This window comes from Sapajus apella, unplaced genomic scaffold (genome assembly GCF_009761245.1).
Source record: "Sapajus apella isolate SASKATOON/1434 unplaced genomic scaffold, GSC_monkey_1.0 scaffold2, whole genome shotgun sequence".
In the NCBI taxonomy this organism is placed as follows: domain Eukaryota; kingdom Metazoa; phylum Chordata; class Mammalia; order Primates; family Cebidae; genus Sapajus; species Sapajus apella.
This window is the reverse complement of record NW_022436942.1, coordinates 765,549-789,409: the sequence shown is the minus strand read 5'-3', so window position 1 is coordinate 789,409 and position 23,861 is coordinate 765,549. Positions and strand designations below refer to the sequence as shown.

The 23,861-nt window shown below is 36.1% G+C and overlaps 1 protein-coding gene across 14 annotated transcripts in view; it reads left to right on the top strand.

Annotated features, from left to right (window-relative positions):
• Positions 1–23,861, top strand: part of CCDC91 (coiled-coil domain containing 91) — a 387,119-nt gene that overhangs the window by 309,513 nt on the left and 53,745 nt on the right. Inside the window, exon 13 of one of the 14 annotated variants that reach the window (XM_032283625.1) lies at positions 13,797–13,880. The exons of the other annotated variants lie outside the window; for them this stretch is intronic. Within the exon in view, the coding sequence (XP_032139516.1) occupies positions 13,797–13,880 (84 nt within the window). The remainder of the gene's footprint in view (positions 1–13,796; positions 13,881–23,861) is intronic. 14 annotated transcript variants of the gene reach the window in all.

Sequence of the window (23,861 nt, the reverse complement as noted above, 5' to 3'; positions counted from 1 at the left end):
CTATCTCCCACTTTATATTTTAACAGTTTTTTTTTTTTTTTTTTTTTCTTTTTTTGAGATGGAATCTTGCTCTTTTCACCCAGTCTGGAGTGCAGTGGCACCATCTTGGCTCACTACAACCTCTACCTTCTGGGATCAAGTGAGTCTTCTGCCTCAGCCTCCTGAGTAGCTGGGATTATAGGTGCCCGCTATCACACCCGGCTAATTTTTGTACTTTTAGTAGAGATGGGGTTTTGCCAGGTTGGCCAGGCTGGTCTCAAACTCCTAACCTTAGGTTATCCACCCCTGTCAGCTTCCCAAAGTGTTGAGATTATGGGCGTGAGCCACAGCACCAGCCTTATTTTAACAGTCTTCTTGATGGTCTTTCATGTGTAGCTGTTCTCACTTGAATAAGAATAATCTTGAAAAAACTTACCAACAGTCACACACTTTGGTGAGACAACTCTGTTGGTTATTTCCATTTCAACGGTGGAGTAATTGAGATGATGTTACCGATAAAGCCCAATGCTTAGGTGATATCCCATTATTCCTGTATCAAGGAATATAAAATACATTTTAACTTAAAATGTAAATTTATGCATGTACACATAAAAACTATTGTGGTGTAGCGGTTAATGCAGTTTTTTTTCATTGGTTTTTGGATGGATTCTAATCAAAGTACAGTGAGCATAAAGATTTTGGAGACATCTAGTATGTGAAAATATTTATCTCTGTTTTTATCTAATAATTGAAAATGTTCATTAAATAATCACTTCCTGAATTAATATAATGATAACTAAGTTTATTCTTTAGTGAAATGATTTAACTTTAAAACTTTGTATTCACTGATGCAGGAGAATCACTTGAACCCGGGAGGTAGAGGTTGCAGTGAGCCGAAATCATGCCACTGCACTCCAGCCTGGGCGACAGAGCAAGACTCCATCTCAAAACAAAAGCAAACAAACCTTGCAATTCAGGAGTGTAAAAAAAAGATGTATTCAGATAACCTTTTGTTCATTAGTGCATAATACTTATTTCTTAAAGCTTAGATGGTGATAAGAATTGATTTAAAGACAAAAATAACAAAGTCAAAGGTTCAGCTTTGAGTCATAGACCATGGCAGTCGAGAATTGACACACCTGGTAGTTGTCTTATCACTGAAGGCCTATGATTAGGCTTAGTTTTTTGAGATGGGTCAAGCCTTAAGTAATTTTTACCCAGAATGGCTAGAAAATCTAGTAATATAGATGCTGAGAACAAAAACTAGTCAAGAAGGAAAATCAGAGATCAATCCTAGAGGAAGAAGTAGCTGTCAAAAGGCCCCTAAAATTGAAATGATGACAACAACAATGATGATGAAAGCTAACATTTATATAGCATTTCCCAGGTTCCAGGAATTCATTTAAAGATGTAGTTTAAGTTGGTGTGTGTGTTGGTGTGTGTGTTCATTACCCACAATAATAGATATTATTAGCTCCCATATCACAAAGCTAGAAAGTGATAGTCTGGCTTTGGAGTGTGAGCCCGCAACCATTAAGCAAACTACCTCTGTGGGCAAGATGTGGAATTAAAGAATAAAAACAAAGGTTTATGAATAGATCTGAAAAGAAGAATGAAAATTTCAGGTTGAAAGCCAAGTACAAGAATGTAACAGGGACTCATTTTTATGTTTTGTAATGCACTAAGGCATGGCTGCCAGATTAAAAAAGCTGTGCGAGACCAGAAGCACCATATCTTTTAAAGGTTAAATCCTTGTTTTGGAAGGAATGTATAAGAACATACTCCTTAAGTAATTATGTGAGGTCAAAATAATAGCTTGAAGCAATAATAGACACCATTGGCACATGGCAGTGCTTGAATAAAGACCAAATGCATTAAGCTGACAATAACTGACAACAAAATTCTAGAAGATCTCTTAAGACAGTGATGATCAGGCTGGACTTTTGGTTTCTGTCAAATGAAAATAAAATGTGGACTAGGCTATATAATAAAAAGAGAAAAAATAGTCTGTGAAAAGCCAAAGAATTTGCTTTCTTAAAAGAATAAGCAAATTTATATATTAAAATGGTTGTAAAGAAGTCTGTTTTCTAGATTCTTGACATAACTTATGGATGCAATTCTACAATTCTACAGTATCTCAGCTTATGAAGCTCAGATTATTGGGGGCAACAGAGATGGAGGGAATTTATTTTGGTTTATTATATTGATATGCCCTTCAACCACCCTTAGAAGTTAAAAGTATGTGTGTGTGTGAGAAGGTGTAGGTGTATGTGTGTTTGTATATATGAAGGTACATATATATACAGATTATATGTAGGTGTGTGTGCATAAACTATATATATATATATATATATATATATATATATATATATTTGAAGGACCTTCATTTATTTTTGAGCTGTTTATTAAGGGCACAGCATTACCTTCACTGTTCTCACTCCAGCCCATGTTATCAAAATGTTTTGAAGGAAATGAAGAATGAAGTGGTTTTAAAAATTGCCACCATCTTTATCTATCTATATATTTACACAACATGCATCTGTGTATACTTTTTGCTATCCCATCTTAAACTATGTATGTAGAAGCTTCAGTATAAATATTTTTTCATTCTTTAAAGAAATATGAATACCCTTAATACTTGGAGCACTGTGCTAAGGCTACAAGGACAAATAAAATAACCAATAAAGAGACCCTATATCCTAGTATTTTTTGGGGAGGAGACAGATTGCTCTGTCCTCCAGGCTGGAGTGCACAGGCGCAATCTCAGCTCACTGCAACCTCCACCCCTTGGGTTTAAGCGATTCTCCTGCCTCAGCCTCCCGCGTAGCTGGGACTACAGTTGCACACTACCATGCCCAGCTGACTTTTTGTATTTTGTGTATTTGGTTTCACTGTGTTAGCCAGGATGGTCTTGATTCCTAACCTCGTGATCCACCTGCCTCGGCCTCCCAAAGTGCTGGGGTTACAGGCATGAGCCACTGTGCCCAGCCAACCCTATTCTCAATAATGATACATATTTTTTAGCAACTAAAATTTATAAAGATTTATTATGTATATTGACTCGTATAATCACTTGCATGTTTATTATTCTTTTGTAAACCAGAAAATCAGATGATAGAAATTACTTTTCTGGGATTACATCTAATAATGGCATAGCTAAGACTTGATCCAGTGCTTTTTCTACTACATCACACCAACTGCCCTTGTCAACTTCCTGTGTACTAACCATTTCACTTTACTATCTAGGATGAAGCCAACATCTAAACAATTATTAAAGCCCATAGTAGTTAGAACCAGTGAAGAGTTACAGCTGTAACATCAATAGCTAAGCAAACTAGGAAGGCAGGAGGTACTCAGTAATATAGAAAAGGACTGGTCAAGAAAACAGTGAACCCACATGTCACCACTATATTTTATTATATACTTTAACTATAAAACTATGTTGTTTTTTGTTTGTAATTTAGGAAAAGGTATTATTTTCATGTAAATCACTATTCAGAGTGAACTATTAAAGATACAACCTTGAGAAGAGTTTCTAATATGTGAACTTGTTCAACTAAGAAAAAGTTGCTTGCTGTAAAAATTCAGCAATATAGAATCCCAGAAAACAGCACCTCAATATCACCTCAAAACTAAATAAATACCCAGAAACACTCAACTTAAATGGAAACTTAAATTGTTGAAGTAAAATGTTCTATATTAGGAAAAAATATAAAACAACCACCATTTATTGGGTGCCAAGTTTGTCCAAGATACTGTAGTGGGTACTTTATATTTACTTTCTCACTTAATCCTCAAAATAACCCTAAAATAATATCTGCATTTTATAGGTAAGGAAAATGGAGAGCCAGTGAAGTTAGATAACTACCCAAGATCAGTTAAGAGAGTCAAGATTTTAACTTAGTTTTGTTTGACTGCAGACTATACACTGAGATTGCAGGATCTTGCTTGGTAAATTTTTAAGACTGATTGAATAATTTACACATTTTTTATATAATATCCTAGGAATTACTAGTTTTTCCGCCAAGAAGATTTTCGTATACTTTTTTGTTTTTATAGGCTCCATCTAATTTTTGCCTTTTCAATAAGACCCAGATAAATTGGGAAGAAAAGTAGAATTTTGGTCATATGGCTGTTTATGTACACTGAACACAAAAGCAGCTAAGAAAATACTTTTTGTGGATTTTGCCTTAAAGGGACAGAACGTATATGCTTGGAATATGTGCCAACATGTAAGGGGTTTCAAAAACTGCTAAAACAAGAAAATTTAATAAATACACATTACCTGGCTATCCAACATCAATATATACCCATTGCTAATATTTAAACCTAACCTTCAAAATACATTCTTCTTCCATACTTATATGTCATAACAGTAATATCAACTAAAATAATAATAAAATACTCAAGCTATCCCTTAAAAAACAAAAATGTGCTCATTCATTGTCTACAAACTGGATGACCTGAAATATTTTGTGGCACCCAACCACAAGACAAGTATTGCTGAGAGTGTGAGTGGTCTATTCATGCAACTTCTGCTGTCACAATCTTGAATCTTTGTCCGTGTGTTTGAGCGTCATTTAATGTGGCTTTCTACTTGACCACGCCCAGTTTAGTAGGTTGGCAGATCAGCTAAAACAAGTTTATTTTGGGCAGATCAGGTCACATTTGTTTTTTCACAGTCAAATATACAATCTTTAATAACAGTAATGAGCTAAGTGCTGCTTTTCAAAGGGTTAAGATTTTCCTGCCTGATGACTTTGTTCCAAAACCTTAGAGAATTCTGCTGGGATTCCTCTATTAGAACTTGCCACAGGCCCTACATAGCATGTCAAGCTGCTAATGGTTCTAACACCCATTAACCCTTTTGGTCATTAATTAGGGCCAGGTAGATGCGCTGTAGTCTGGACTATCAAGGAAGTCGCCTTTTTCCTCTGGGACCCACTCACTACTAGAGGCTTTCAGGTCACTTCATAAATAGGCAAAGCAGGATTCTCAAATCAATGTGTAATGCCACAAAGAGTTCCACCTAGCAGTGTGCATCTTTCTTAGCAATAGGAGGTACAAGATGCAGTAAGTTGCCTTTAACTTTGAAAAGACTATCCTGGTATACTCAAGATCACTGGACCTCCAGAAACTTTACTGAGGTATAGTTCTTACATTTTCATGTGCTGTATCTTACACCTTATTGGATTCATAGGTATACTTTGCCAAATAATCCTGAGTACGTAATACTTCCTACTTTCTAGGTTCTGGACACATATCAATGTAGTTGACATATATGATGGTGAGACACTAATGATCTTTGTGAAATATATTGTGGTACAGAGCCAAATAATGTATAAAACCCTAAGATGAAATGATTTACTATTCTACCTCTCATATAAATACAGCTGTTACAGCTGTTCTCTGTGTATTGAGATGCAGAGAAAAAGGCATTTGCCAGATTAATAGTTGTATACCTGGTGCTAAGAACTCTAAATATACTTTTTTTTTTTTTTTTTTTTTTTTGAGACAGAGTTTCGCTCTTGTTACCCAGGCTGGAGTGCAGTGGCGCGATCTCGGCTCACCGCAACCTCCACCTCCTGGGTTCAGGCAATTCTCCTGCCTCAGCCTCCTGAATAGCTGGGATTACAGGCATGCGCCACCGTGCCCAGCTGATTTTTTGTATTTTTAGTAGAGACGGGGTTTCACCATGTTGACCAGGATGGTCTCGACCTCTTGACCTCGTGATCCACCCGCCTCGGCCTCCCAAAGTGCTGGGATTACAGGCGTGAGCCACCGCGCCCGGCCCTAAATATACATTTTGAAATGTGCATCTACAACAGCAGCTGCATTTGAAATCACTGATTAAGCCTCTTATAAATCACTCTCCTCTAATGTCCACTGCATACTCTGGAGATAACTATATTATGTGTTTAAGGCCCTATTGGACTGGATATGAGACAGATTTAGATGAAAACTTCATTCACCATTTGATTCTGATAAAATTCATTCTGACCACTAGTACAAGGTGGTATTCTAGGTCCTCAGTTTTAGTCTTGGTTCCAAGTTATTATACAATGGTACACAAAAGACCTGATATTTCCCTTTCTCCAGTGTAGTTACCTTAATGAGGAAGGTCAAACTGAAGATTTGTAATTTCTATCTGAGATACCATTACAATAGACATTTTCAAGGATGTGCAGTCTCCCCTTCACTCAAAAAACCCTAGGTATGTGAATTGACTCAGGACTGGAAATTGGAGAAGCCATTACAAATTTTTGTTGTAGTAGCTCATGTCAGGCCTTTTTTATTAAGTCTGGATATTTTTATAATTTTAAATTGGACTTTTTTTGGATGCATGTCAGTTTTGTTCATGTGGTTAATCTGATGAGGCACCCAAAGCCAATGCCCCTGTGGGTCAGATCATTCTGATTACAACTCAACCATGCTAGCAATAACAGTAACCATATCCTCCTGCTTCTTATAATGAGGTGTGTCTACTTCAGTTTTGTTACCTCAGCATCCCATAACATTGAAAACCATGTAGCCCACCAGCATTCGTAGCCTACAGAAGAGAGACACTGTAGTTCACAGACACTTACTTTTACCTTTTGAGGAGCAATGTTAGGGAGTAGCTGATGGCTGTGATTATTGCTTAAATCAAGAATTTAGCATCACAAGACTTTTATCTTTTTAAAGCTGTTCTGTGAAATTGGGAGCAACTAACTTTGTTTTTGAATTCTTCATACTCTTTATATTTTTTCTTATCTATAGCCCCTGGATCTGGTAATAGAAGCATCCAATTTTGGGCCACTGAAAGTCTTGCTTTCAATAGTCACTTTATTTCAAGTGGCTATAGTTAGTAATTTGTTACTTTGCTACTGCACACCATGGACTACCAGATTTTACATTTTTTTTTAAGACTATTAGCTGGATTTTTAGAGCCATCAGCCCTTACATAACCAGGTAACTAAAATCTTTCCATTTTTCCTGAGGTTATATTTTCTTCAACCACTTCTAGAACCAGTTTATATATTAACCAGGGTTCTTCTTTTAAATAACAGAAGCTGCTTTCATCTGGCTAAGCAGCAGAGGAGTTTATTAGAAAGATATTAGGTAAGCAACCAAGGTGTTAGAAGGCTGGAAAAATAAGATTAAGCTTCCATGAACAACAGCAAAAAGTATACTGCAAAACTGTCTTAAAGATAAACCACTTTTTGCTGCACATTCCCATCAAGCCCTAGGAGAAACTATTGCATAGTTCAACCATTTCCATCCCTCAAATTTGGATACTTCTATTATCATCCTCACAAGCAAAATAGATGCTATACAGAGACCTCTAATTCCTCACTTATGAATCAAAGTCTTGCACATTTGACTCTGGTTAGTGGAACCTTAGGAGTAGAGCAGGCTAGATAACTGAGTCTTCTGGGTTTTACGTAGGGGAATCATACTTCATAAGGCTGGAAATTTTTTAAACATAGGGAGGATATCAAAAATCAGAAAACATTACAAATGGCCACTACATTCTTTAGTAATTTCTCCCAAGTTGCTATGGCTACTGAAGAAATATTTTTCCAGCTTCTTAGTCTTTTGGCTAATTCTACAACTGATCCTTTGAAGTTAAAACTAGGTGGGTTTCATCCTTACTAGAACAGAACATTAGCAATTGTAGGTTCGTCATTTTGTAAAAAGTTTGCAACTTGGCCACCATAATATTATTCATTTTCAAGTAATCTGAGATTTTCTATAGCTAATGCCTAAGTTATACAACACTGTTCAAAGGATATGTAATACTTTGGATACATTAGGTTTTGGATTCTATGTAGTTACACTAAAAATAGTTCTTAAGATATATATACATATGTATATATAGGTTTTTTGTAAATGTATGTGATTAAACTTATTGTGTTAATCAGTAGTGTTTCCCCCTGATTATTTAGGGATTTATAGTACTTTTGTCATAGAATGATGACCGCAAAGATTACTAAATTAAAAAAAGCTTGATAAAATTTCTTTCTACTGAATTTATCTAGATTAGATCTCCATTGCTTCTTAAGTCCTTGGCTCACCTGTTCCCTGTATTTATGTGCCCCTCTAATCAATTAATCTGTTTCTTCTATCCTCGCCATTTTCTTGCTATCGAATCTGTTATCCATGGCCTCTGCTATTTTTCAACTCTAAGTATAAAACTGAAGAAAATAATGAGAAACTAGACATCAAAGTACTGTTTATCAAATTAAGTCACACATATGTTAAGCTTGAACAAGGAGAGATTTCTGTCTTAACTTTGTACTAAGTATGTAGATTTTCTGGTATCTCTTTTTGCAGGTTCTTATCACATCTTTGATGTTATGTTCTGGTTGTTAGAGAAGGTTGTGCCCAGGGCATTATACTACTAAAGTGCAAAGCTGGATTCCACCAATCCATTTGAGTCTTTTCCAGATGACTTTTTTTCCAATATGGATGATTTTATGAACATCTGATTTGAAGTAAAATATTCCAGGATAAACCCTGTATCCAGCAGTGTACATTGAGATTGAGTCATAAAATAGTCCCACTATTCTTTTACCTATGTTTTTCCCTTAATTTTTACATGTATAATATGATTAACACCTTGTACTAGGAGCATATTAATCATAGCTTCCTTGGCATTTTACAGAAATTTCAATGTCTACTTTTTATTCATCTGTGGGGATATTTGACGTTTAAAATAACTTTATGGCTTAGTTTTTCCTTGGTAGTTTAGAGTACTTACTCATTTAAGATTTAGTGTGACTGATATATTCAACACTTTGCTTTTGTCCTTGATATTTATTTCATTCCTGTGGTTCACATTTTCCTTTTCTTATATATTATGTGTTGAAAGTATTTTGCCTGGAGTGAAGCTCAGCCATGGAACGAAACAAACATGCCCTCTCCTTCTCCTCTTAGTTGGTTTTACTGATTAATTTACTTAAGAATCCTGTTACGAACAATAGCAGCTTTACATATTACCTTTTTGCAACTTTATATTCTTTGATATTAAAAATCTTTCTCTTACTTCCTCCACCATCGTGCAATGTGGTTCATTCACTCCTTTTATATTTATGACTCACATATCAATAGAGAGATTATTGAAAATAGCATACATACTCAAAAATCAAAGCCCTTGAATTTAGTGAAAGAAATTAAGCCACTTGAACAGAATTTCCAAAACTCAAAAGGAAACTGTGATTGGCCCCAGAAACTGTGAACAAGTCATATTCTTCTCATGTCAGTGGCAGAGTGCAAGAGAGATGCCCAAACCAGTAAACATTGCAAGCTTCTGATTGTGTCTTATCTGCTGATATCTCCAAAGCAAGTTATATGGTCAACTCCAAGGTCAAGGGGCAGGGAAGCACATTCCATATTCCATGAAGTCAAAGCATGTCACACAGTCAAACTCAACATCAATGGGGTGAAAAAGCCTATTTCTCCCATGGAGATGAGGAAAATAATGACTAAATATTTACCTAGCAATTATATAATCTACTATACCACCCAATCTAAATTAGCTATCTTCTCCCCTACCAACCTTTATAATATCATTACTCTATTTTTTCTTCCTAATGCATAAAACTATTTGAAATTATGTTAATGTTTTTACCACTCACTATTCATTCAATGAACCAATATTGTCAAATACCTAATATATGCCAGGTAGCACTCAAGTGCTACTCAAGTGCTTAGGGATATTTCAGTAAATAAAACAGACAAAAATTCTTGTTAATTATCTGTTTCTCCTACTAAAATATAAGCTCTGAAAGAGAAAGGCCTCATCTGTTTTGTTCACTGCTGTATTCTTGATATCTAGAATAAGCCTGAAACATAACAGATGTTTAATGAAATGTTGTTTAATGAATGAAGGAATCCATTAAACATTTATCTAATCTAACTTCATTTGTTCAAATTCCTTGTTCACTAGGCAGCTTTCTGATTGTGATTTGTTTCCAGCATAGGGAAGGTTTTTATGGTCAGTTTTATGAACTTGAGTTACTTCAAGTCATCTCTTAAGAAGAAGATCTGTGCTTGGTATTTTGATACATATTTACCTACATAGCTGAAAAATCAATCCTTGAATGTCGTAAACTCACAGATGTAAAACTACCCTGAGCCTGAGCAACTTCTATTGGTTAAGTAGTATACCTTTAATTCCCTTCTAAACAGATATAGTTATTAACAGTAAGGCAAAGAGTTTTCATTTGGAATATATGGCACTTTATTTTTCATTGAGGATTCTGCTTACTTAGATATATCATCGTCTTTGCTTCAATGCTTCTGCCAAAAATAGTTTAATGGTAAGACATGATTCATTCTCACTAGGCTTGCACATAGAGCCACAGAAGGTATTGGTGAATAGCTAAATAAATAGATACCATTACCAAATTTTGAGTCTAATGAAAGTTTGTCTACTTATTTATTTTGGTCAGTTTAAGTATTTCAAGAACTTTGTCTTAGAGTATATATTTACTGTATAAAACCAAACAAAAATTCAAAAGTTTCTCAGAACAGATCTATTCCATAGATATTTGAACTACATTAACAACAGTCAGGACTTGGGATGTTCCCTGCCTTCTTCACAATCATCTCTGAAGCCATAATTTTATTTTTATATGCAATCTGTTAGAGTCCAATAATGTGTGATCTGGCAAATCTTACATTTCAAATGAAACAAGTCATAGAAATTCTCATATATACTTCAGGTTCTTAAATTTTTAAAAATTCATTAGGCTATTAGATGCTCTGGATATAGTCATTCAAGAGCTACCAGCATTTGCTGAAGAATTTACTATTATTTAACTATAGTGGTTCATAATAAAATACTAGTGATTATGAATTGTTTTATGGAATTGGTGCTACATCACCAATTCTATAAGAAGCACTCCATTAAGAAGAAAGTTTTTGTACAATCCTATACCAAGAAAATGTTTCCCAATACTTTTATTAACAAGAGTGTTGAGTTCTGTTGCATTGATTTTATGTATTCTATTCATACATTAATAAATATTTATTGAATATTTATATAGTGGCTATATACCAGGACCCTGGGGTGGAGATTAACCAAGCTCTAATGGATCAGAGAAAAAACTTCCCAGAATAATAATGTCTAAGCTAAATTTTTTTTCTCTCTCTCCCCCGCTTTTATATATATATATACACACACATATATATGTATGTATATATATACACATATATATACATGCACACATATATATATAGTAATCTCTGATGGTGTTTGTATTTCTGTGGAATCGGTGGTAATATCCCTTTATTGTTTTTTATTGCGTCTATTTGATTATTCTTTCTTTTCTTTTTTATTAATCTGGTTAGTGGTCTGTCTGTTTTGTTGATATTTTCAAAAAATCAGCTCCTGGATTTATTGATTTTTTGAAGGGTTTTTTGTGTCTCTATCTCCTTCAGTTCTGCTCTGATCTTAGTTATTTCTTGTCTTCTGCTAGCTTTTGAATTTGTTTGAGCTTGCTCCTCTTGCTCTTTCAATTTTGATGGTAGGGTGTCGATTTTAGATCTTTCTTTGCTTCTCATGTGGGCATTTATTGCTGCAAATTTCCCTCTAGACACTGCTTTAAATGTGTCCCTGAGATTCTGGCACATTGTGTGTTCGTTCTCATTGGTTTCGAAGGACATCTTTATTTCTGCCTTCATTTCATTGTTTATCCGGTCAACATTCAAGAGCCAGTTGCTGAGTTTCCATGAAGTTGTGCAGTTCTGAGTTAGCTTCTTAATCCTGAGTTCTAATTTGATTGCACTGTGGTCTGAGAGACTGTTATGATTTCCATTCTTTTGCATTTGCTGAGGAGTGCTTTACTTCCAATTATGTGGTCAGTTTTATAGTAGGTGTGATGTGGTGCTGAGAAGAATGTATATTCTGTGGATTTGGGATGGAGAGTTCTGTAAATGTCTATTAGGTTTGCTTGGTCTGAATCTGAGTTCAAGTCCTGGATATCCTTGTTAATTTTCTGTCTCATTGATCTGTCTAATATTGACAGTGGAGTGTTAAAGTCTCCCACTATTATTGGGTGGGAGTCTAAGTCTCTTTGTAGGTTGTGAAGAACATGTTTTATGTATTTGGGTGCTCCTGTATTGAGTGCATATGTATTTACGATAGTTAGCTCTTGTTGCATTGATCCTTTTACCATTATGTAATGCCCTTCTTTGCCTCTTTTGATCTGTGTTGGTTTAAAGTCTATTTTATCAGAGACTAGGATTGCAACTCCTGCTTTTTTTTTTTTTTTTTTTTTTTGCTCTCCATTTGCTTGGTAAATCTTCCTCCGTCCCTTTATTTTGAGCCTATGTGTGTCCTTGCATGTGAGATGGGTTTCCTGGATACGACACACCGATGGGTTTTGACTTGTTATCCAATTTGCCAGTCTGTGTCTTTTGACTGGGGCATTTAGCCCATTTACATTTGATGTTAGTATCGTTATGTGTGAATTTGATACTGCCATTTTGATGCTAGCAGGTTGTTTTGCCCATTAGTTGACGCAATTTCTTCATTGTGTGGATGCTTTTAAGCTAAAAATTTTTATATGACTTCTGTCTCCTCTTCCGTCATATTCAATACATAGTGAAATCTGTCTTCAGTATATAAAGAATCTGTTATATATTGCTGTCAACTCTGTCAAGTCCTTTGCTGTCACCGCTGTCCAAGCCATTATCATGTTTTGCCTGACTTCTGTGGTATCCTTACTTCTACTCTTACACTCTAAAGTTTACATGGCTCCTTACATTTGCTTCTTTTTTCACAAGCTACACGTGTAGGCATGGCATGCTTACTTCACATAAAAGATTCTTACATGTTTGTTTGACTTATCATAATGTAGACCAAGGAAAAAAATGCCCTGCCTGGCAGCTAACTGACTTAAGTGAAGTTTAGTAAAGCAGTTTCCCTATAGTTATAAATTAATCTGTGGAAATTCTTTTGGAGTTGTTATTTCAGTTTTAGAAACTTGCAACAAAAATGACAGATCAGCAGTGGGACTCACAGAGAAACCTAAACTCTACACTTCAAGATATAAAAGCTGTTTCAGTAGTACTGAAAATAACAACAGTTACCCATTGTAGTATCTGCCAAATGGACTAATTTTTTACCTCACATTTTTAAATAAATATTTTGCGGAAATATTTGGCAAAATTATTCAGCAAGAACCAGAAAATCTTTGCCTTTCTTATTTTTTTTTTCCAAATTTCCCTGCACTAAGAATCATTACTATTTGCCTTTTTTTCTAATTTGGGATGTGGGAAAACTAATTGATTCTGCATTTTATATACCAAATGATGGGAAATAAAAGATTTTTGTACTCTGCACTGAAATGCCATCTTACTGGCTTCTTCTTATTGCTGCCAACCTGAGAGAGGCACAATATTCCATGGCCCTGAAAGAGTTATTCTGCAAATTAAATGCTACAGTAACTTAGAGAATTGAGTTTCATCTTTTCACAGTAAAAAATGAAATTAATGAAAGCGTCTGTAAAGGAAAACCCAAAGTGATAATTCATTTCTTTCCTTGTTTAAGAAACATGCAGTTACCAGTGCTACACTCCTCTCCTAATGAGCCTGATGCCAGGAATTACAGATTCAGATTTACCACCCAGAGTCTTGACCCATAGCTATACCCAAAGAGTAACCACATCCAAGACACAGAAGTAAAGCCAAAAATAATGAAAGCTTCTGTATCTGAAAAGATTCTTATTTAAGATCTCAGGTGAGTCTATAGAATTGTGGACTCAGGCAATCAGACATCAATAAGACATTCAGTTTTTTTTTTTTCATTTGCTTTGTATTTCTTGAAGTCCTACCAAGAAGTGCTCCAACAGAGAGCAAACAGAGATGACTGCTTAAACAGCACCTTTGCACCACAGAAAAATTTCCTTTAGGTAAGCAGTGTTTCAATTCCTATGTAGGTTTCACTGTATGTGGATGTGTATTAGGGCTAAAATCAAAATCAAATTAATGATTAACATATTTCTGGGAGCAGAGACAAATTACTCCATCTTATTTGTATTTACTTTGAAGAGTTAAATGTTTGATGTGTATGTAATACATAGCTACTCTTATATCTATAGGGTCCTTTAATTGCAAGCAATGGAAAATGAATCAGACTAACTTTAGGGAAAGGGAATTTGTTAAAAGGTTATCAGAGGCATGATAGGAAGCTGTATACCAGATTTGGTAAGGGGCAAAAGAGCAAGACATCTTTGGAAACTCAGAGGCAGCAACATTAGCAGTGCTCTCATAGTGAAAAATAAACTGGCCAGGGCATCATTACTAGGAATGGACAAAACCATTCCTGTGTCTTTGTTTCTCCTCTGACCATGTAAATTCCAAGGAGGAAGCATCTAATTGAACTAGTTTGGCTCTTTGCTAGGGAACATGCTTGCCTCTTTGCTAGGGAAAGACAAGATTCCTAATTACAGTCCAGTGAGTAAGAATTAATTCCCCAATGGAATTCAAGTTGTCATTAGGAAGGAGAAATAAATGCTGGAAGCCAAATGTTTAACACAGCCACTATTTATTCATTGTATGTGGTTTACCAGTCACTGTGTTTCATGTGCATTATCTCGTTTAATGCTTATGACAGGGCCGGTAGTTCAGATTCTGTTATAATCCTTATTTTACAGGTAAGAAAACTAAAGCTTTGAGAAAGGTTAGATAACTTGTGCAAGGTCACACCACCGGAAAGTGGCAGAATCAGAACTTCAGAGAGAGTACTCATATAAAACTGGACTCCATACGTCCTCTTGATAGAGCTGTGTATTAGCATTGATGACAATATTTACTGAATCTGTCCCTCAGGGGTAAAAAGACAAAAACGAAAAGATAACATGGTATATAAATAGGTCAAATCCACCAGTAGTCACATAAAATTTAGACATTCTTTATAAGAATGAAGCTTTGGGAATAAACATTATATAAATGCAGAATTCGTATGTGTGCAGATAATTTTTATCTGATGCAAATTCATGATTTAATATCTTAATACAGTGAAGGATTTGAATATATTTGTGAATGATAGTCTTGATCCTGCAAATCAAGCTTTATAAATAGGCTTGTATCCTTCTTGGTTTATAGGGAAGAGATTAAGGGGTAAAAAACTTCCAGTGTTCTCCAGTTACATAGTGACTGCCATCTGAAGATGTGAAACAATCTTAGTAATCTCAAGAATGAAATGAGATAATGAGCATAATGTGATTGGTAAACTCTAAACCACACTTTTGTAATCTCAGCATATTGACATTTTGGACCAGATAATTCTTTGTTGTGGGGGCTGCACAGTCACTGTCCCATCTGTAGCAGCATCTGGTGGTCTCTACCCAGTAGATGTCAGTAGTAGCCACCCGCTAGTTGTTACAAACAAAACAGCTGACTCCAAAAGCACTGCCAGTTTTCTCAAGGACATACTTCTAATCACTAAAGTAAGTACTCTAAGTTATAAAGATATTTTTCCAAGGGACTTGTACAAATTATTCTGAATGTTTCTCAGTTGTCTTTTCTTCCTTCCCTCCCTACCCATGCCATTTTTCTAAATTCATCTTTGGAGAAAAAAACTGTTTACCATTGAACAGAATGTTCTTCCTAATTCCTTCCAGCTCTAGAAGTTAATTAATGTCTTTTATTGTGCTAGCTCCAGATTTAATAATCAGCTAATACTAGATACTAGTACAGTCTTACCAGTTTGTCTTAGGTGAGATAGCTTCAAAAAGGCCCCTGTGATAGAGATTTACATGCAGAAAATTCATTAGGAAATGCCCTGGGGCTCAGCATGTATGGGGGAGGAGGAAGCGTAGGATCCAACAAAATATAGTTGCACAAGGAATTTGGCTGAGCCCTGGAGTGGGCATGGCCCTTCAGGGTTGAATCACTTTAGGGAAAGCGGACTGAGCTTTGGTACCCATATACTGACCATTCATTGGATGTGGGAGGCTCTCAGCCAAGGTAGCAGTTCTTGGAGAGGGACTCAGCAGAGTACCACAAACCACTACCAGCAGCTGGAGAAATTAGTACATTAGTCCTCAAGGCAGGCTCTGGGTGGTGCACTACAGTCCATGTTTTGTACACTCAAATCCACTTCCTCTATATAATAATTTATTTTAGCAGCTCCTCTAGAATTCCGTTAGTTTCTCTGGTCTTTTCTGGGGAGACTTAAAAGAGAAAAGTTAGTGGGAGAAGCTATAACTCCTGCTACAGCTGTTCTCAGGAGCCAACTGATTCTCATCTCTCTTTTTTCTTCTTTTTTCTAGATTTCTCTTATGTTTGGTTGAACTCTGTTTGTTGTAGGGGTTTACCTGATGGGATAACACAGACCTGTATCCATGGGACCTATAAGGCCCTGGCTGTCATGTTATGGCTATGACTGCTGTGCTTGTCTGTTTACCGTCAAAAATAGGCACGGGAATACCAAGAGATGCCCTACTGGATCACTTGGATGCCAATCATGGTTTTACTTTATCCCATTGTGCAACAGCCTTACCTCCTTTTATTGATCAGGATCAATTTCGTCTGCTTTATTTCCTTGGCTAGAGTTCTTGACATGTGGAGCCTGAAGTGACCAGGTGACAGTAATAGCTTAAAGTTTAGTGGGACTCATTCTGTATCCTCTGGTGGAAGCATCCCCCATCCAGGTCAGGACCTCTAAAGCCCAGAGATTGCAGGAATGAGAAGTACATATTGCCTGAGTCAGTTATGAAGAATGGTGATAAGTATGTAGGGCCACTCTTATTTCTACCCCTTGGTTTCTGAACCCATAAATTCTACTTCTGGGAAACATAGCAAACATAGCTCTATTTAATGGGTATTGATTTAGGGTGTATCCTGTGACCTAGAAAATGGATTACAGGATATCATCTCCAAGGTAAGGTCTTAGCTGTGCCTTCAATAGACCATCCCATCATTCTATTAGGCCAGTACGTTCTAGTTGTATAGTCTGTGATAAGACTTCTGTCTGCCACAGCAGTTATGGAATTTCTGTTTCATATCATGTAGACTGCTTTCTGTATGCTACCAAGAGCCACCATAGCAGTGTCTTAGCATCTTCTCCTGTAGTCTTGCTGGAGTGTTAAATGCTGTGAGGGAATGTTCCCATATCAATAATCTCTCCATTATACAAACACGGATTCTATCTTCTCTTGATCTAGCACTCTCTCATACATAGTTTCCTGCCTCCTGTGGGTACACATTGGCTAGGTCCTACAGTTCCTTTGATATATAGTGCCTTTCTAAGCTGGATTATGATGTAACTTGATTCATGGCATTGGTCTGGGATCCAAATGAGGAGGTACAAGGTAGATTTTGGTGACAGGATAGGGGTGGTAGTAGTGGAAGTACATGTGTCATCATGAAAGACTGAGGACTATTATCTTCAAACAACAAAGAAATGCTAGTCTCTAGGTACGAGTATAATATACATCAACAGTTTAATTGAGCTTATTTCTGGATGGTGACATGAGTGACTTAAAGGATTTAATTTATATCATTTTTTAAAGTTATCTTTAAAAATAATTCTCTATAGATAATCATTGTATAATTAAATATACATTGTATTTAAAGAGCCATATATAGACTGCACATTGTATTAAAAGATATGTGTGATAGCTAGCCAGGTACTATCCAAATGAAAATATTTGTATTGCTCTCAGGGCTGATGATTATCGAAACAAGAGTGGGAAGAAGGAAACACAAAATTTCTATTTCTTACAAGTAGGTATTAATAAAGTAGACTCGTGGCAAGGCTATTTCTAGTCCAAAATGTTTGGTAAATGAATATTATTTTCCCATAGATAGGAAATCCATATGTCTTGATCCAGGAACTCGCCTCCTATTTCTGGACTGTTAATAGTTTTGCATGCTCTGGTAATGCATCAGTTCTCATCCTTGAACTCTTCTTTCTTGAGAGTATGATTATAAAACAAGTAGGGGTACCCATGTAGAAGGGAGTAGAGACACCAAGGGCTGAATCTTGAAATTGCAAAGGATGGAGAAGCTGGTTTTTGGATAAGAAATCAAAATAAAAGTTTCCCTGGAAGGCTTTCATGCTTTTTACCTAACATGAAATTATTTTCAAATAATTAGACTTTGAAAAACAGTTGGTATATTAGGATTCTCCAGAGAGACAGAGTCAACAGAGTCAAAAGGGGGCGCGCAAGCGCGCGCGCGTGTGTGTGTGTGTGTGTGTGTGTGTGTGTGTGTGTGTGTTTAGCAAGAGATTTATCATAAAGGATTGGCTGTCATGCTTATGGAGGCTGAGAAGTCCTAAGATCTGTAGTCAACAAGCTGGAAACTCAGGAGAGCTGATATGTGGTTCCAGTCTGAATCTAAATGCATAAGAAGCAAGAGAACTGATGGTGTAAGTTCCAGACTAAAAGTTGGAAGACTTGAAATCAAATAAGGGCTTATGTTTTAGTTTCAGTCCTAAGACCAGAAAAGACCAACGTCAAGCAGGAGTTTGTTCATGTTCAGTCTTTTTGTTCTAGTCAGGTCTTTAATCAATTAAATGAGGCCACCACATTAGGGCAGGCAGTCTGCTTTACTCACCCTGCTGATGTAAATGTTAATCTCATTTTTAAACACCCTTACAGACACACCCAGAATAATCTTTAGCCAGATATCTGTATCTCAGTTTAGTGGATACATAAAATTAACCATCTTAGATAATGATTTGTTGTATAAATTGATTTATCATGTATTTATCAAAGCTCTGTCATGTATTTAATCTTTTGAATAGTATAAAGAGCTGTGAGATAATTTTTTTTAGCTTGAGGAACACAACATCCAGACTCCTCTCTTAAGCCTACTTTTGGACGTGGGCTGGGAAGTAAGTCTTAGTGTGTCTAAAACAATGATTGATATCCACAACCCATCACCTGCCAGATTTGCTCCTTCACAAGTCTTTCTTTTCTCAATAAATGGCACCAGCTACTCAAACCAAATTCTAGAAGTTATCCTTTCTTCAAAGCTCACACAGTCTTCTGAAAAGATTGACATATGTACTTCTTAATAATTCTGAGTTCATCAGCTTACCACCTTTCTTCATTGCATGCCCTGTAGCCCAAGCCACGATGAACTTTCACCAGGTCAAATGTGTCTTCATAATATCTCCTGTCATTTATCACCATCTCCACTACTGTGTCGCAAGACCAAGCCACCATTATCCTTACCAGGACTACTTGCTTTCACTGTTTCACCCACTCCCACCCTACTGCAGTACGTTTTCCATACAGCAGCTAACTTCCCAGAACATAAACCAGATCATTGCATTCTCATACTTGAAATCGTCCAAAGGCTTCCCAAATGTCACCTCTTCAGAAAAGCGATTCATAGCCAATGTAGGTAACAATAACTGCATATTCTCCTCCCTGCATGTGGCATGTTCTACCACCAATGCATTATTTTTTTTTTCCTAGCACTTACGAGTAACTGTAACTGTTTGATCTGCTATTTCAAATGGTGGCTGTTTTCCCCTCAAGAAGAATGAAGGGCTTTAAAAGAGCCATGTGTTCCCAATATATGCAAAGGTGTGTGATACATTATAAGCATTCGTTAAATATTTGCTGATTAAATGAGAATGGAGGTCATAGCAAGGATTGAGCCTAGGGTGATTCCTTTTACCAAAATACTTGTTCTTTACAGTGGAGTCTGAGAAAAAGCTGTACTTGTTTTTTACTTTGTTTCGTGAAGGAGCTTCTGCACTGTGTCTGCCTCTCATATGTCAATTTTGTCTTGGGGAAAAAAAATGTGTTGGTGTGGTCCTTTGCTGTCATTTTATGCAGCTAGCAGACTTCTGTTTCCATCATAACCAGGAGTTTTGCTTGTTGTTGGCAGATAAACATTATTATCAGCCATGAGAAAATAATAAAAGGCTCTCAATTCTAGGGTACTCTAGGACTTCTCATGTTTTCAGTGAAGTAAATTAACTTCTGTTCTTTCATTTTATGGAAATTGCTCTGAATCTCATTAAAAACACGCATGTATATGACTAGCTGGATTTTGGTACTTAACATCTTGTGTTCATCTTATTTTTTAAAAATCTTATTTTTTAAATTCCAACTACTTGGAACACTGATTTTTGGGTTTCTTTGGTACATTTCTCTATGAACAGATTCTTTTTCCAGTAGATTTTCCTACCTAGTGTACAAATATCTCTCTTGTATTTGCAAGGGAAAAAGTACCAGGCTAAGCACCAAAGTTTATGCTTCTCTATCAATATTACTTTCATGTCAGTTTTTTTCCCCCTTCTCCCAAGGGAAAAACACCTTAAATCAGCATAAAGAATATTATCTTTAGCTCATGTGGAGCCTGAATTAGGAGAGAAATAAGTGCATCCCACTTTCTCTATTTTCTGTTATTTCCTTTTTCAATGTCATTTACTCTTTCAAGCAAGGCATATTTACTGAGGCCAGCTATCTATCTAGCACAGTTAAATGTATTTTGGGATAAATCAGAGGTCAGCAAAACATGGCTAATGGGCCAAATCCAGTTTGCCCTGTGTCTTCTTAAATAAAGTTCTATTGAAACACAGCTTCTTCCATTTATTTATGTATTATTTATGGCTGCTTTTATATGCTACAGCAGCAGAGTTGAGTAGTTGTGATGGTGACCATATGGCCTACTGAGTCTGAAATATTTTCTATCTGTTCCTTTACAAAAGTTTGCCAACCCCTGATGCATAAAGCATGACCTCCATTCCCATACGGTTTATGAACAAATTGGGTTCCTTGTTAAAACATGAAGCAATTAGTGAATCAATAAATGCCAAGTTGTATGATACAGAAGGGATTAGATACCACAGAATGGTTATTGGTTAGGAAATAAATCTCATTTATAGAGAACTAATTAGTTAAGGTTGTCAAAATGCAGAAAGGGTCCTTATATGGCCTTTCCTCCCTCATGCTGTACTTTAAGTCTCAGCTGTGCTGTAAAATTAAAAGATATTCAAAACTGTTAGCAAAGCTTTTCCTAGATGTAAATCTTCCAGGACTCCCTCAAAGGGATGCTTGGCAGAAACAGGACAGGATTAAGATTGCTACATTGTTCAGAACCGTGCCTGGCAAGTAATAGATCCTCAGCTATTGCTTGAATAAACAAAAGAACATGCAAACTATAAAAGGAGGGAAATCCTATGCAGCTACATCATAATAATAGCTAATGTTATTGAGTATTCACAATGTTGCTGGTGCTTCTCAGCAGGAATGTCCTCATTCTTTAAAGATTAAGTGGTAGTGGGCATGTAAACCACTTAGCTCAGTGTCTAACACATGGCACATTGTAAGTATTTAATTATAGTTTTTACTGTCATTTTTTAGAGGAAATTGTTGACAAATTGAGCATCCCCAATCTGAAAATTGGAAGTCCAGAATGCTTCAAGTAAAAACTTTTTGAGCACTGACATATGTTGCTCAAAGAGAATCCTCATGGGAATATTTTGGATTTAGGATTTTTGGATTTGGGATCCTCAGCCGGTAGTTATAACATGAATATTCCAAAATCCAAAAAGTTTCAAATTCAAAACACTTGTAGTCCCAAGCATTTTGGATAAGGGATACTCAACCTGTGTTTTCTTTCAGAGAGAGTGCTAATTGTACTGATATGTATGAAAGTAAGAAAAACAGATAAACTGACCCTTGATTGCATCACTGTCTTAAGTATTAAGAAAACATTTGTATTTGATTTTCTGATCCTGTGCTAGTTTGTTAAAGATAATGGGTTCCAGCTCCATTCATGTTCCTCCAAAGAGCATGATCATGTTCTTCTTGTGGCTACATAGTATTCCAGGGCGTATATGTACTACATTTTCTTTATCCAGTCTGTCATTGATGGGCATTTAGGTTGACTCCAGGTCTTTGCTATTGTGAATAGCACTGCAGTGGACATATGCATACATGTTTCCTTATGATAGAATGATTTATTTTCATTTGGGTATATACCTAGCAATAGGATTTCTGGGTTAAATGGAAGTTTTGTTTTTAGCTCTTTGAGGAATTGCCCATTTCTTTCCACAATAGTTGAACTAATTTACACTCCCACCAACAGTATAAGCATTCCCTGTTTTCCTCAACCTTGCAAGCATCTGTAATTTTTTGACTTTTTAATAATAGCTATTATGACTGGTGTGAGCTGGTATCTCATTGTGGTTTTGATTTGCATTTCTCTAATGATCAGTAATGTTGGGCTTTTCTTCATATGCCTGTTGGCCATATGTATGTCTTCTTTTGAAAAGTATCTGTTCATGTTCTTTGCCCACTTTTTAATGGAGTTGTTTCTTTTTCTCTTGTAAATTTGTTTAAATTTCTTCTAGATCCTAGATATTAGACCTTTATCAGATGCAGTTTTTGAAAATTTTCTCCCATTCTGTAGGTTGTCTGTTTACTGTTAGTTTCTTTTGCTGTGCAGAAGCTCTTTCATTTAATTTAATCTCATTTGCCAATTTTGGCTTTGGTTGTAATTTCTTTTGGTGTCTTTATCAAGAAATCTTTGTCCATTCCTATGTCCAGAATGGCATTACCTAGGTTGTCTTCCAGAATTTTTATAGTTTTGAGTTTTACATTTAAGTTTTTAATGCATCTTGATTTGATTTTTGTATATGGCATAAGGAGGGCGTTCAGTTTCAATCTTCTGCATATGGCTAGCTAGTTATCCTAGCACAATTTATTGAACGGGGAGTCCTTTCCCCATTGCTTGTTTTGGTCAGCTTTGCCAAAGATCAGATGGCTGTAAGTGTGAGGCCTTATTTCTGGGCTCTCTATTCTGTTCCATTGGAACAACAGATGCTGTGACCTGCTAGAGGGTGGAAAGAGGGAGAGGATCAGTAAAAATAACTAACAGATACTAGGTTTAATACCTGGGTGATGAAATACTCTGAATGACAAACCGCCATGACAGAAGTTTACTTTTGTAACAAATATGCACATGTACCTGTCAACTTAAAAAAAAAAAAAAGGGTGAAAATGGAGGGCTTAATTTACAGTCTGTATACAGGTCAAATACTCTACCCAAACTCCTTTCTTCCCCATCCCCAAGAAAAAAAGAAATCGGTTGTGTTTTATTTTTTTTCCCCAACTGTACCATCCACTACTCCAGATCTCAAAACCAATGATTTCTAAGATTGCTATTTTCTTGCTTCTTATGAGGCACTTTGGTAGGGAAGAATCTTTGAAAGGCTAGAAATAACTGGAGAAGATGACTTGTCTCCCCATTAGCTAAGGATTTTATTTTGATGAGATACCTCCTACTATTGGTTTTGTGAAATGTGACCTCCCTGCTTTGACAAGTAGTTGGTTTCACATGTCCACGTATTCTCTCTTGGATCTTGTAAAGAGGCCTCAAGAAAATAGATTGGGATTTCTAGAACATTTTAATAATGTAGCCCTGTTGATTTCCTTAATTGATTTCATACCCTTTTGGCTAACTCTTTAGTTAACTTTTTAATTCCGTATAGACTGTTTGTAAAATAAATTCAATGAATATAACCTTAAAAAAAAAAAGAAAACAGTATTTAGAAAATGCATAAAAGAGTGATAAGTGATAATCTAAAATGAGCTGTTGTTTCATCAATGCAGCATCATTATTTTTATTTGGTTATGTTGTTTATCAATAATAACCCATTAATATGTTTTAACTATCAACAAAAATTATAATATCTGAGGCTGCATCTACTCAGAGCTTACTTTTCTAAAAACTCACTTTAGTTTAACATAGATTCTATGATTTTTTTTCCTCAGTGAATTTTCATGAGGCAAGCACATCTGTGTAACAAGCACCCTGGCCAAGAAGCAGAATATTACCAACATCCCACACCCTCCCTCTCCATCCACCTCCTTCCAGTCACTGCTATTCCCCACAAAGGGAACTACTCTTTTGCCATA